Here is a 14,329-nt window from a genome sequence, read left to right on the forward strand (position 1 = left end):
AGTTCCTCATTTTAATTGAGGGGTTTGCTTGAATGTGTGTACTATTTTAATGATCTGGAGACAAAATACAAGAAATATGGCTCGGTTTGATTTATAGAAATTTAAAATTTCTGTGGATATATCCTATGTATCTTTACCAGTTTAATACAGTTGAAGACTTGCGCACCTCACCTTTCTAAGCTGTTGTGTGACAGATGGTCACAAACATACTGAGGCTTCATTTTCTGCATAGACAGCAACTGCATCTTCATTCTCCTCTGTTAACTGCAAGGAAATATGTCTTTCAAGGCACACCGAGGTCATACTTCTTTAAAACACGGTATACGGGATTCAACGTGTTTGACTGTCCATCCTACATGTATTTAAGTATCTTGGGCGGAGCGGAACAAATCATGCCATATATCGGTTGGTTGATTTAAATCTGTGTAGCACCTTAACTCCGCCCTTATAACCCGTTGGGTTTAAAGATTTTAATTGTACAAATTCTTAGTTTCCGCCCCCCCGCAACGTTCGCTGTATTGTTTCCATCGTGCGCTCCGCCCCTCCGGATATCTCCATTCGTAAAATCGAGCACATCTGTTGTCGTAGAGCTTCAGGATTGGCTGCTTAAGTTTGAACGCGTTATAAACGGTTTCAGCGGGTCATTGGGGAGGATAGCTGTTGTTGTTCGGGACGTTTGGGCAGCGAAGTATTTACACATAAAAGTGGGAATTCCCTTATTTTAGCCCATTTGTTTTAACGCAAGTATGCGATTGATTTAGTTTTTGTTTTACGGAGCAACGAACAACATATTCCCTTTTCAGAGACTCGGATATTAAAGGTAAATATTTTGACATCCAAGACAATGTTAGCTGTGATGATGAACGTTAGCGGTCTAACATTGCAACGTTAACCTGTCAAAAACACTGTAGACCTTCGTCATGTAAAACCATTATCCTCATGTTTAAAATAAAATGTTGTCAAAGTCTTTACGAGGTGTTTAACATGGACTTTTCAAAGTTGTAACCGTGTTGGTCTTTTTTTCGGCTAAGCTACCATGCTATTCAGGAAACGTTATTTGGCCAGGTTAACTGTTGAGCCCAGCCTTAAAACGCTGGTATTACTGTGTTCATATTAATGTTTTGTTTGATTGTTATGTCAGTGCCTTCTGCAGTGTGTCACTGCATTAAAAACGCCGAACATAATGTCGGTGTGGAGCACATTGTCATCAGTCCAAACCATACCCATCCGCCCGACAGAGAAACTCGGCATGCAGAGTGCTTTAAAGCAAATGCAGCACACAATGGATCTGTTTATAAGAAGATAAATAACTAACTGCAATATACGTAAACTCACGCAGGGATTTCTTTTCGTAGACATGAGTCCATCATAGTTCACAAGATTTTTTTGTTTTGTTTTGTTTTGTTTTACGTGGAAAATTCCGCATTAAGATAACAATGGCTGCAACTTGGATCATTTTTATTTATTGTTTAGGCCACTTTGTTTTAATCTTAACATGATTATTAACATTTTCTTTTAAAAGGGAGGTTTTCCAACTGTTTTTAGACAACCGACTGTGGTATTACACCTTTAATACATATAATTTGTGTATAGCACCAATAGTAAACTGCAGCCTGTTAATCCAAGAACAGAACAGGAAACTCGATATTGCATAATTGAATACTGATTAACTTTATTCGTCAACAAAACAGTGACAATGCAATTATCCATTGTGAAATGGATTAGAATGCTACCATTCAAAACAAAAATAAGGACTATAGGGTTGAAAATGAAAACTTGTATTTGATAAAGGGACGAACATGAGACAAAAGAAGTGAATTAGAGTTTAAGCAAGTAAATTGTACTGCACTTTTTAACCCAAGAGAATACATATTAAGGCGTGACTAATAGTTTGCCATGATAAGTTTGAAAATACTTGGCATGTCCTGTCTGTCCCAGCTTATCCTGATTTTTGATTGCTCCATATGTCCCTCAGGCTGCCAACATGAATTCTGTTTTGGAGTCGGTACACTCCCTCATGCTAATGTTTGATGGCAAAGCGCATGAATTCGTCAATGAGATTGATAATGTCCACATGATTTGGCTGGAGGAGATCCAACAGGAAGCCAATCGCATGTTCTCAAGGTAGGCCCGCCTTGATTCCGTTAAAAGTCTGTCAAACAGACAGAGATCTTCTATTTTGTTTTGTTCTCTTCTATAGATGTTGTTGGTTTTGGATTTATTTATTTTTTTCCTGATGAACTGGTTTTGTCTTTTTCTTCAATTCAGAGAATTTAATGCGGAACCGGAGTTGATGCCCAAAACACCGTCACAGAAAAAGAATAGTCGTAGGAAGCGTGTATCGTTGGGGCGCCAGGAAGAAAATCAAGCAAGGCGAAGGTTTGTTGCCGAAATTGCTGCCTTTGGAATGAAAGCCTTGAACATGCCGTGGGTTTTGTAACTAAAATAAGTGTCGTTTCCTCTTACCACATAGGTTTTCAAAAGGAAAGCGCAGTAACCTTCGTGGATCTTCAGTTAAATCCCTCAATTTGATCTCTGAAGAAGAATCTGTCCCTGACGTTTCTGTCTCCGACACCAGCACCGCGACTCAGCCCAAACGTGCCACCCGCAAAAACAAACGGACAAAGCCTGAGGTGACGGAGGACGAGAGCCAGTCGCCTCGCCACAGCATTAATGTTGAAGAGGAGCAGGACAAGAAGCCAGAGCTGGTAGAGGAAGAAGAAGCGACTCGGAACAGCAAAGAGAATGATGCTGATGTCCCACCTGTGGACGGGTGTGACGCTGTCCGGTCTCCACTGAAGATGCCTTTTCCCGAGGTAGTCGTCAGCATCTCATCAGAGGAGCGTCTGTCTGCTGAGCTCGCCAAGAAGCCAGAGTCCTCTCCTGGTCGCTCTGCCACTAGGATCGCAATAGCCGAAGCTGCTCGTAGCTCAAGGCGGAGCTCTGTGCGGTGCTCCCTTAAACTACGTCACTCACTGGCTGGTCTCAGGCACAGTATGACACAGGAGTCAGTTCGCCGTGCCTCACGCCGCTCTATGCTTAAGAGGATGGCAAATCGTACGGGCAACTCAACATGTAGTAGCAACGCTGGTGGTAAGAAATGAATAGTTTATCATTATTCTTGCTATTTTAAGTCATATGTTTAGATGCAAGAGCTTACCAAAGTGTTGAATTCTGACTGATTTTCTTTTCCTTTGTGTTCTCATTTTGCAGAGGACTCCAGCATGGACACTGCAGATGAGGAGGACGAAGAACCGTGAGTAAAACCACTTTCTTTGCCCTGATGACCACATTGTTGTGCTTTGGGCATCGTAATGATGTGTTTCATAGTTTCATGATAACGACAGAGCTCTGTAGCCCAAAGGTTATAAGCTGAGAAGTGGCTTGACTATAAGACACCTTCTGTGTTTTCATCTTTTCACTTCATTTATTGACGGCATACAAAAACGCCAACTAGAGATTAGTAATGTTCTTTTTACAATTCTGGGTTTTGACTGTCGGTCAAGGTGCCGATTTGACTGGTGCACATAACCTTTATCTTGCAGACACACACCACTTCACTTTTTTTGATAAATTTACCTGTTTAACTTACACGGAGTCACACATTACTGCTGGTAAAATATTAATGTTTCTCACCCATCTTAATTTATCCTCCGCTATAGCGTCATAGAGGCTGTACCCGCAGTCAAAGTGGATAATGCTGCATCCAACAAACCAAAGGAAACCACAGAGGTAATGGCACATCCCTTCGTCTGGTCAAAGGATTATTTTGAATTCATGGGTTTGTTTTTTTTTTTTTTATTGACCGTTTTCTTTTTTTCTCAAATCAATCAAACAGCCAACAAATCAGCTTGTGCAGGCATCGCTTGAACGCGTCACTCGTTCTGTGGCTGCAAACTCCCCCAAACTGGCGCCTCCAGCGTTGTTCACTGAGCCAAAAGTGAGCACTCCCGTCAAAAGAGCAGGTATGAGAACGCTTTTGAACTGGAACTTCTTTGTTTGCACTTTTCTGGCAGACTGAAACCTTTATGTGCTGACTGCGTCTTTGCGTTTCTCTTGTAGTTGCCGCTGAGAGACAACCGATGTCTCTGGCTGTTCGGAGGTGTGTTCATTGTCCTGTCGCCGCACGCTCAGGATTTTGTTTTCGCTCTAAGTCATACACATACTTTCTGATGTCTGCATTAATGTTAAAGAGGAAATGGTTATGTTTCATGTCCTTTTTTTTTTTTAAACGTCTTTAGGTCAAGTCGCAGTACTAAACGCAAAGCACCAGATACTGTAGAGGACAGTCCCTCAAAGAGGCTCTCTCCTCCCAAGAAAAGTCAAAGTGTAAGATGCAAAAAAAATCGTTCATTGTGGTTAAGAAGCGAAGAATAAGTGGACACTAAAATAATGTATGCTTTCTTTTTTTCTTAACGCATAGACCATCAAACCCAGCATGAGATCTTTCCTCCACACTGTGCAGAAGAATCAGATGCTGATGATGACTCCGAACTCTCTCGGTCGGACCGGCGTGATCAAGTCCTTCATAAAGCACACCACTCCGTTGAAAGTTGATCTTAAAGTAAGTGGCACACCAATACACGATCCAGCCTAACGGCATCAACTGGGTTTATGTGCCGTTCATAGCCCACCATTGTTAACGATGCCTTTCGTTCATGTTGAAATGATGATTTATGGGTTGTGGAACTGGCATTTTGCGTTCTCTGAATCAATTCTGTGATTGATGTTTGGGTTTTAGGAGCATTTTTTGAATTTGTAATAGCACAGTCAGAGTATGTGTCCTCACTGGAGTTTTACTGCAGTTTTTAGACACACACACTCTCTGAGCCAGATTTGATACTTTACTTACTTGATTAGAGATTTGGATGTCGAGAGGTTTGTGGATTTGCTCAAATATCGCAATGCCAGCTTTTCGATGAATGTTTGATGGAAGGGGGAAAAGGTTTGGTTGGCCATTATGCGTGGCTGCATGTAAGCAGGAATATTAGTTGTATGTTGCTTTTCCTTAGCTGTATTTAACTGTAGTCTAGCTCGGTTGGGTGATGTGTTTAAAAATGTTCAACCAGCTGTCTTCAGTGTATTGACACAAGTGAGCAAAGTGGAGCATTGGTCCGCAGTAGTTGCCAAATTACAAATTAAAATGCCAAACTGCATACGTGGGATTGATTTGCCTTTTAAACTAAACTAAACCTGAAGAAATTAAGTAAAGCAATTTGCTGTCTCTTCTAAAATGTGGTGTTGGTAAGAGACCCAGTGGCATCCACGGAGCTGCCATTGGTCACGCAATAAACTATAAAAGCTCAGCCGGTCCAAAGGTCCGCCTGTTTTAACTTTCCACAACACAAACAAAAAGATTAGTCGCAGAGTGATTTTTAAATGGTTGGCTTTGACATCCACATCTGTGGCGTTTTGATTATCGGCTCACATTTTTGTGTTGTTACCACTGTGTGAGGCTGTCCTGTTAAGATGTGTTTCTCCCTTCCTCAGATGAACAATGGTATTGTGGTAAGTGTAATGCCGGAGCGCTCTTTGTTTGTGGGACTTTTGTTGGTGTCTTAACAACCCCATTGTGTGACTGGATTAAATGTCACTTGGCACCTTCTCTCAGTAAGCCCCTTTCCCACAGTCACGTGTTCACTAAAACGCGGTTTAGAGAGAGAGTCTCCCAGAATTCTGAGACGACATACCACATTTAAAGTTTTACTCCATGCACGGGAAATAAACCTCATTGCACTCGGTCCATGTGTGGAAGGGGCTGCTCCCCCCCCCCCTCTGATCCTGTGGGCCACTGCCTTACTAACTTTTAACATCACTTTTTGAAAATAAATGAATCATGTGCAGTAGTTTCCTTTTGTTCAGCACTGTGGAGATCACTCTGGGTGTGTGAGGTCACATTTATACAACTGTAATAACATGTGCTGGTTCTCTCTTAGCTTCTCCTTTAGTGGTGAGCTTTTTCTCTTCTCATTCTGGTCCTTGATGAAGTATAACAGTAGCTGAGCCATGCAAATCTAGAGTATCAGTCGCAGTTGTAAACTGCACCTTTTCCATAATGTTTGGGGTTTGCAGTGAATTTATTGTAATCGGTAAAAACAATTTGACATGATGAGAAGAGCTGATATTTGCCAGATTTAGTTTGTAACTGACTTCCTCTGAAGTCTCTCGGATGATAGAGATAAAACTCACAATTCTATATATTAAATCTTCTTATCCATATTACATTTTTGCAGGGTTTTCCCTCATTACTGCACTTCACGTTGCATTATTTTGATGTTCACCACATTTAATGTAATCGCAGCTTAGTTTTAACCATATTTACGACTGACGCAAGTGCCTAAATTGTTTTTTTACCTCTATTTTCTTTCCCCCTTGTCTTGTTTTCTCTTTCCTCAGACAAAAGAGCGTCACAAACTGGAGACACTCAAAAAGAAGCAGGAGCAGGAGGAGGAAAGGATGAAGAAAATGGAGGAGGAGAAGAAAAAGAAGCAAGAAGAACTTAAAAGGTCGGCACTCGACGTGTTTCAGAGTCGGTACATTCCTCTCTTCTTTTCTGAAAAATCATTATTATAAATTTGTTTTCTTTGAAAATTTGTTTTCCAGGAAGAGGGACGAGAGGATAAGGAGAGTGTTGGAGGCCAAAGTAAAAGAAGAGCAGAGAGAGGAAGAAAAGAAAAAGAAGATTGAGCAAAAGATGGCCCAGATTGATGAGAAAAACGATAAGGTAGCAGCTGGTTTGGTGCTTCTGAATTTGGATTTTCACCATAAGACCCCATCTAGTCTGATCTCTGATTATTATTTCCCTCTGTGCAGCGTCATGATGAGAAGGCCAAGAAGAAGGTCGCCATCAAGCGCCAAGAGGAGCTGGAGCAGAAGAGAAAGTTGGAAGAAGATGCCAAGAAGAAGAAGATGCAGCAGGTGAGACACGATGCTCATGTTTTATTTCTGGTGTGTTTTGTTGCAGCGTCTGTTCATTTTTATCATTACGCAAATGGGTTTTCTCTCGCTGATGTAATCAGATTTGCAGACATCTCTTTAGTTACCCGCTGCAAAACTGTAACCTCTTTGGTAGGGTGAGAGCTCGATGCTCCTGTCCAGTGAAGTTATTGAGGTTGATCTTTTTCAAAAGCTTCAGGAGGAAGAGAAACGGCAGCAGGAGTTGCTGGCAAAGAAGAAGGCCGAGGAAGAGGAACAGCGAGCTCGCAAAGCGCTGGAGCTGAGGAGGGAGCACGAGCAGCGTGAAAGGGAGAGGGAGCTCGAGAGAGAACGACAAGTCGCTGCTGAAAGGTCAGTGTTTTTTTGTTTTTTTTATCCCATAACTTTATTATACGGATTAAGTGGAGTGATATGAAAATGTCATCTCACAGTTAGCATGGTCATCGTTTTTATTGTCATGGTTGTATTGAAAACCACACACCCTCAGTCTCATCTCCGGTGTTACGTTTCAGTACATACAGTCGACACCTGGTGACTGTTTTTTATCAGTATTATCATTCATTCACTTCTGTAAAATGAAGCATTTTCATTTGATCTGCATCTTTTTTAAATCAGAGAGCGAGTGGAAAAAGAAAAAGCTCTTGCTCTGCAACGTGAACTGGAAAGAGCAGCAAGAGAGAAGGAGATGAGGGAGCTGGAGGAGAAAAGAAAGGCACTTGAGGAGAAAAGAAAACTGGTAAGAAATGGAAACTTATTGTGTTTTAAATGGGTCAGAGTGGTGGCAGCAGCGACACAGTCTGTCCCTCCACCTGAGATGCATCATCGGAGCTTCATCGCACGGTGTTTGTAGCAACCGTGAAGAACCAGATGTATATATGTATTGGTGGCTGGAAGGGGTTAATGAAAATAAAAACGGGACAACTATTTGTTTGCTTGGTTTATTCAATTTCAAATGTAGGAAGATTATCAGAAGCTCTAAGTTGGCCACTTCAGCTGCCAAACTCTATGGTTTGTTCATGTTTTTCTTCCCCCAGGAAGAGCGGCAGAGGCTGGCTGCTAAAGAGAAAGCTGCCAAGGAGAGAGAAGAAGCCAAACAAAGAGAGGCTGCTGCTAAAGAGGCTGCTGCTAAAGAGGCCGCTGCTAAAGAGGCTGCTGCTAAAGATGCTGCTCATACACAGGTACACTGAGAGTGGAAAAGCAATGCTTAACCAGAACTACACGGGCACAGTTGATCTTAGGGGAGAAGTCGGCCCAATGGTGATGCATTCTCAGGTTTACTCAAATTAAGAAAGTCTTTTGTCACTTATTTAATCAGCAGCAGCACATTTATATCTTATAAAACTGTCGGCTTGTTTGTGGATTGCCCTGAGATCTCTGGCTGAACGCACTCTTTAGACTGCAGAGAGATAAGAAACAGGACCACTGAGACCTTAACAACCCCCTGCAGTTTAACCTGTTAACCAGGGGTGTAGAAAGAGTATGAAAACTCTGTTGTTCCACTATTAGAACTCCCAAACCATGTGTTGTTTCTTTAAATGAATGTTATTGTAAAATGTTTTTTTTTTTTCTTTCCAAAAGGCAACATTTAATCATTTAGTTCAGGAAACAAAGAGCAGTAAACACTGAAAAGACAGCAACTAAAACACGCCGCTGTGATCGTTTCTTTGTTTGTGGTTGTGTCTGGGAAGACATCTTAAAAGTAAAGTTATTACTTTTCTCACGCTTCTTTTTCCTTCTGTTTTCTTCCCTTTTAATGAAGACTTCTACTGCTCTGAATGTGACTGTGGATATGGAGGTAAGAATCACCCTCGGCTGCACATTTGTCATTTTCAGCCTCTGGAAGTGTCGCCCACTGCTGCATTTAAGCTAACGAAGGTGAGCGTTTGCATTTAACGTGACTGGTTTCCTCTCTCCCTCGGCCTTCTCTTTTCTCTCAGCGCTCGGTAATGGGCACACCTGTGGGAAAAGGTGGCGGCCTGAATGTGACTGTGGATATTACGGTATATTTACACCTCAGTTTCCACCTCAAAAGCTGAAATGATTTCCTGATTTTTATAATTTCCTGATATAATTCGTCCTCCTCGTGCAGCAGTCCTCGCCACAGTCCTACGTCATTACTCCAAAGGGTGGAAATAAACCTCCGATTGTGACCAAGGGTGTGGACGACTATGGAATGGACCAAAACAGTGACGACTCAACAGATGATGAGTCTGCCCCAAGGAAGCCTATTCCGTCCTGGGCAGAAGGTGCGTGTGATTAATATACTCAGAACTTTTTTTTGTTGGTTGGTTGACGGTTACTTTGTGAGACAGGTCTATACCTGCAACATTTATTATGCCACAGCCGCAAAAAAACATCTGTTACAAGTTGGTGTGTGTCAGGTCAGGCTGATGGCTGCCATCAGTTTGTAGTGCTTTAACTGCTGATATTTTCCTTTCCAATTAAATACAATTGAATCAATAGAACTTTCATTCAGACGTTCTCAGTTTTAACGAACATTTCTTTAACATCGTGCCTGTGTTGACTGGGTGCTGCAGTGCACTTCCTTTGCATAGCCTTTTTCACTCATGATGTTCAGAGAATTGGGTCCAGACGGTTGCCACAGTTTCACGTGCACTCATGCAGGACCACAGTAATTCAGATTGAGGCACGTCCTCACAGTTAGAAATGTTTACGGTACACCGAGGATTATGGATCTTTTATTTTATTTTATTATGGCCTTGCTTTGAATGGACTTTTTAAATTTATTTTATTTTTTAAATCAATAAAAAATATTAGAAAATAAGACCAGTAAATAAATGTATAATGAGAAGTGAAATAAGCAAATATGAGTTTGAATTTAATGAATATGCATAAATAAATGAATAAATCATAGATCATTTGACCAGTGAAATAAACCCTGAAACAAACCAAAAATAATAATAAAAACATGTCACAATGTGACAATTATTGCTTATTTTAGGGGACTTTAATTTACATTATTTACTTTGTTAATTTATTCCATTTCCTCATAATCAAATGAGGTAATCTGCATCTGTCCCACAGATTAGATCAGTCTGTCAGTATCGTGATAATTCTGTATTTGCTGTGAATGTTAGATGCCTTGTTATTCTTAAACAAACCTGTTTGATGTGTGTACCTTCTTCCAGGGCCCAATCTGAAGCAGATAATTATGAAGCAATACTTCAACCCTCCTGATTTAGATTCTTTCTTTGGGATTATTGAGCCGCCGAGACTGGAAAACATTTTTTACAAGAGCAAGCCGCGATACTTTAAGCGTACCAGCTCTGCAGTGTGGCACTCACCTCCAGCTGGAACCAAGTAATGTTTGTACACTGATACAGTATCAATACTGTACCCTGCTGTATAAAGTTTAATGTTTGACTGTCTGTTTCAAATAAAGTAATGTCTTTTTCTTTTCCCTGAATGTGTTTTATGAAGAGTTTTTATTTCTTATCATAAGAAAGCTATGAAACCTTGAGCAAACATCAGATATGTGGGCATTTTTATGTGAGCATTTTATATCCCTGAATGTCAAGCCATCTGCCACATTAAAGGCTTGTGATTTTAAGAATGATTCTCTTCTTCATTTGCACATTAATGTAAAGATTTTTTTGAAACCAATAGGAAAGCTAACTCCAGAAAATATTAAATTTTACACCTAATGTGGGACAGTTTTACTTGACCCCATTACCTTCTACTGCCAATTATGCGCTGCTTTCAAAGTGCTACGGATGAGTGGGAAGCGGTCCTCGAAATGACATAACTTTTAAAAAAATGTTTTCCCTTCAAGGCTTCACGGCTACGTAAATTTGCGTGACTACTGTATATTACGAACAAACGCCCATCTAGTGGTCATCTATGTTATTAATCAACTTAAGGCGCAAAGACTACGTTTTATAATTGGTCACAAATAAGAAAAACATGTCTGAGTGGAAGATTTCCGAGTTTGCAGTGTCGATGAATGCAGCATCACTTTCGGCGTGACCTTGTTACGTAGTTGTACAGTACGAGCGTTTGCTGACAGCATCGCTGTGTAACAGTCACAGTTAGTCTGTTTTTGAAAATTTAACAAACACATTTCTGCAACTCTGAGTAGTCATTTCTTCCTGGGAGTGCGAAAGAATTGAAGCAGGTAAGCTAATTTAACAGCGTCGCTGCTAGCTTAAAGTGTTTGAGGTGAACTGATGGTCGCAGAAACGCACGTTACGAATATGTTGTAACGTACATTGTTGCCTAGTTGTCCCGATTATTAATGCTGAGATCCGTCAGTAAATTGCTCAGTGCATGCTCCCCTGGTATATTGTCTTCACCCAACGTGTTGGCATTATATTTGTATGCATTATTTACCTTGTTTGCTTTGTTTAACTGGTGTTGTCTTTAATGGCTCTTTGAAAGCCATCTCTAAATTAAAATTGACGTTGAAAAAGTGATTTATGCTGGATTATCGGTGGTTGTTTTCCTGTTGTTGTCAGATGCAGGGCATGTAGCATGGATCAATAATAATGCAGTCGTGATCTTAAGGGCTGGTACACCCATATCTGCTCTACATCCCCATGATGTAATCCCATGTTGATTAAATGATAATGAACTGGATTTTTTTTTTTTTTTGGAGGGGAGGGGGGGTGTTTTGTTTTCAATAAAATACTTCTAATCACTTCTATTGTATAATGTGAGATTTGACGCGGACATGTCATTATAACCATGGTCCTTGAATGAATCCGTCTGAAAGTCTGCAATGAAGGTGTTGACACCAGTTTGTGACACATCGGGTTAAAAATATCGGGAACAAACCATTTAATAGCCTGTAAACAATTATTTATTTCAGACGTCTTGCAAGATTATTGTGTGTGCCTTAAAGACACTGATATGTTTCCTCCTTTTAACGTGAAATGAGCTGACTAATGATGCCACAGGAAGCCATTTGCTTCCCACATTACCGCTGCCCTATTACCAACCTGACTTATATTACGGTATGAACGCCACTTCAAAGTTTTGCTGAGGATGACCTTAGATAAATGTAAGCATTTAATCTGGCTTGTAACGTACAGCCAAAGTTTGACCAACAGAGGATTGTGAATGCATTTTCTAACTGTTCTCATCATCATTTATCTGTATTCTGCACAGAAATGACTTCACAGGTCCGACAAAACTTCCACCAGGACTGCGAGGCCGCAATTAACAGACAGATAAACCTGGAGCTGTACGCTTCTTACGTTTATCTCTCTATGGTAAGAAACACTTTGTAGCTAGCTGTGTTGTGTGTTGTTCCAGATGCAATACATGTCTTTTTTTCTCCCCCTTTTGTTTTTCTTTTTCCTTTTTAGGCATACTACTTTGACAGGGATGACAAATACCTACCAAATTTTGCCAAGTTCTTTAGTGCACAGTCCAAAGAGGAGCGCGAGCATGCAGAGAAGCTGATGAGTTTGCAGAACAACCGCGGAGGCCGAATCTTTCTGCAGGACGTCAGGGTATGCTCTTGCTAATGAATTAAAGAAATGCTTTTGGTGAGGCGGTAAACTGTATCGTTTATTTTTGTCTGCAAGCAGGACAGTGCAAAGCTGTCTTCCAACACGGCTTATTGGTGTTAAAGGTTGCCTTTTGTTGAAAGTTTCTGCTTCACTCGGATCACTCTTGTATTGTCATGAACTATTGGTGTCAGAAACCTGATAGAGATGAGTGGGGCAGCGGCCTGGAGGCTCTGGAGTGTGCCCTGCAGCTGGAGAAGAGCGTAAACCAATCCCTGTTGGATCTGCAGAAAATTGCGGCTGAACACAATGACCCTCATGTGAGAAGCAGTGAGAAGCGAGCACACTGTACAGTATCTGTGTTCTGGGTCTGACCGTGTAATATGATGCAACATTTTGTCCTCACCCCCCCCACAGATGTGTGACTTCATAGAAACACATTATCTGGATGAGCAGGTGAAGTCCATCAAACAGCTGGCAGACTGGATCTCCAACCTGCGCCGTATGGGAGCCCCTCAGAACGGCATGGCTGAGTACCTCTTTGACAAACACACCATGGCCGAGGAGGGCAGTTAAAGATGCTCCGATCATCCCGCCCACTTCTGCATGCCAGCTGTGTACTTGCAACGTACATTACCGACTGATGCTACTTTATTTGCTTCTCAGCATTTGCCAAGTCCAAAGATTGCGTTCGACTGCTGCAGATTTCCCATCACATCACATTCCAAATTGCAAACTATCGTTAAGTAGCTATTCCTGTATTCATCTGTCCTCATATTTTACTGATCTGGACAGGATTGCAATAAATATTAGCTTCTCTTTGAGCAATACATGTGTGGTGGCTGGACAGTGTCACAGGGGTTTATTATAAGTAAAATTCCAGTGATGAGGCCATGAATGTTTCAGCTTTGTTGTTAAAGAAAAATATCAATCAGGGTCACAAAAATGTGCTTTGTTCATGACTTTAAAGAGTGTGATACTTTTCCCTTTCACAGCGTTAGAACAGTTACTCTCCAGCTTTATTCACATCTACTCAAAAGCCATAAAATCTGCAGTTAGAGCTAACAGCACGATAAGAATTAAAAGATAACAAATAGCCATAGACAGCACACTTGATATTTGTTATATACTATATGATTCTTGGAAAACACTGTTAGGGAATTTTTTTTTTTTTACTGTTTATTAAGTTTCCTGTATTTTCTCTCAAGAGACACTTCAATATAGCGGGTGTTGGTTCTTCTATTGATGGATTTGTTCAGAAAAAAAAATTAATAGTAGATGGCACATTGCCAAATTGAATGATCCATCATTGAAAGACAGCATTTTTTTCATTTAGCTGAATTAATTGAACAACCTAGATATAATTGAACTGATTTGTGTCATTTGTGGGCTTTTTTTTGTATACCTTTGATTTTGTAGGACACTTTGCCTGTATTTGAGGTTTCTTTTTAATTTGTGAATATCTGTAGTCCAACTGTACATACAGTATGCTTGTATGATGAGAAAATAAAGCAACAGTACTCAAATGGCTCCAAATATGAATTTTTATTTTTTTAAAAATTGACATTGATAAAGGACTTCATATGATATTTATTTGATAGTACATTGATGAAGCTAAGACCTCCAGAGTTAAAGGTTGGGCACAGTTTGGCTTTATGTTGCCCAATTTGGAGAAATTTGGAGGCAGCTGAATCTCACAGGGGGCATTTTTCACAGTGACTGGGTAAATTCTGTGAAAGTTAACTCATAGTATCAGAAAGAGCTCAGCATTTGTAACAAATCATTGTTACTTAGATACATTTTTAGGTGGCTGTGAAGGATTTTAAGGAATACTCTGTTTCAAAAGTAGTTTATTTGACTCCTAGACTCGTAATTAAAGACAGACACAGCGGCTGAGCCTGAAACATGAGGCCTATATGAAG

The 14,329-nt window shown here is 40.6% G+C and overlaps 2 protein-coding genes across 3 annotated transcripts; both read left to right on the forward strand.

Annotated features, from left to right (window-relative positions):
* Positions 1-630: 630 nt before the first annotated feature.
* incenp (inner centromere protein) lies at positions 631-10,363 on the forward strand. Of its 2 annotated transcripts, none has more exons than XM_072385964.1 (21): positions 631-820; positions 1,976-2,124; positions 2,269-2,379; positions 2,474-3,093; positions 3,214-3,256; positions 3,663-3,732; positions 3,839-3,965; positions 4,063-4,102; positions 4,242-4,329; positions 4,424-4,564; positions 5,491-5,508; positions 6,397-6,506; positions 6,604-6,724; positions 6,814-6,918; positions 7,136-7,287; positions 7,552-7,672; positions 7,971-8,114; positions 8,696-8,731; positions 8,874-8,936; positions 9,029-9,182; positions 10,086-10,363. In XM_072385964.1, exons 2-21 carry the CDS (start codon positions 1,985-1,987, stop codon positions 10,259-10,261), a joined length of 2,580 nt encoding a protein of 859 aa, XP_072242065.1. In that variant the 5' UTR covers positions 631-820; positions 1,976-1,984; the 3' UTR covers positions 10,262-10,363. The 2 variants fall into 2 exon arrangements, with proteins under 2 accessions (XP_072242065.1, XP_072242066.1); XM_072385965.1 differs by having other exon boundaries at positions 3,851-3,965; positions 9,026-9,182.
* A 465-nt stretch (positions 10,364-10,828) lies between these two features.
* Positions 10,829-13,943, forward strand: fth1b (ferritin, heavy polypeptide 1b). The gene is made up of 5 exons (XM_072385963.1): positions 10,829-11,071; positions 12,064-12,167; positions 12,264-12,410; positions 12,602-12,727; positions 12,825-13,943. The coding sequence occupies exons 2-5, from the start codon at positions 12,066-12,068 to the stop codon at positions 12,981-12,983; spliced, it is 534 nt and encodes a 177-aa protein (XP_072242064.1). The 5' UTR covers positions 10,829-11,071; positions 12,064-12,065; the 3' UTR covers positions 12,984-13,943.
* Positions 13,944-14,329: the final 386 nt, after the last annotated feature.

This window comes from Leuresthes tenuis, unplaced genomic scaffold (genome assembly GCF_036924035.1).
Source record: "Leuresthes tenuis unplaced genomic scaffold, fLeuTen1.0.hap1 SCAF_5, whole genome shotgun sequence".
Taxonomy (NCBI): domain Eukaryota; kingdom Metazoa; phylum Chordata; class Actinopteri; order Atheriniformes; family Atherinopsidae; genus Leuresthes; species Leuresthes tenuis.

Excerpts from the sequence above, each read along its gene's own strand:
- fth1b (XM_072385963.1), top strand. The coding sequence starts at position 12,066 with ATGACTTCACAGGTCCGACAAAACTTCCACCAGGACTGCGAGGCCGCA. Across the intron at positions 12,168-12,263 it reads CTTACGTTTATCTCTCTATG|GCATACTACTTTGACAGGGA; the intron begins GTAAGAAACACT and ends TTTCCTTTTTAG. Across the intron at positions 12,728-12,824 it reads CTGAACACAATGACCCTCAT|ATGTGTGACTTCATAGAAAC; the intron begins GTGAGAAGCAGT and ends CCCCCCCCACAG.
- incenp (XM_072385964.1), top strand. The coding sequence starts at position 1,985 with ATGAATTCTGTTTTGGAGTCGGTACACTCCCTCATGCTAATGTTTGAT. Across the intron at positions 3,733-3,838 it reads AACCAAAGGAAACCACAGAG|CCAACAAATCAGCTTGTGCA; the intron begins GTAATGGCACAT and ends TCAATCAAACAG. Across the intron at positions 8,937-9,028 it reads ATGTGACTGTGGATATTACG|TCCTCGCCACAGTCCTACGT; the intron begins GTATATTTACAC and ends CTCGTGCAGCAG.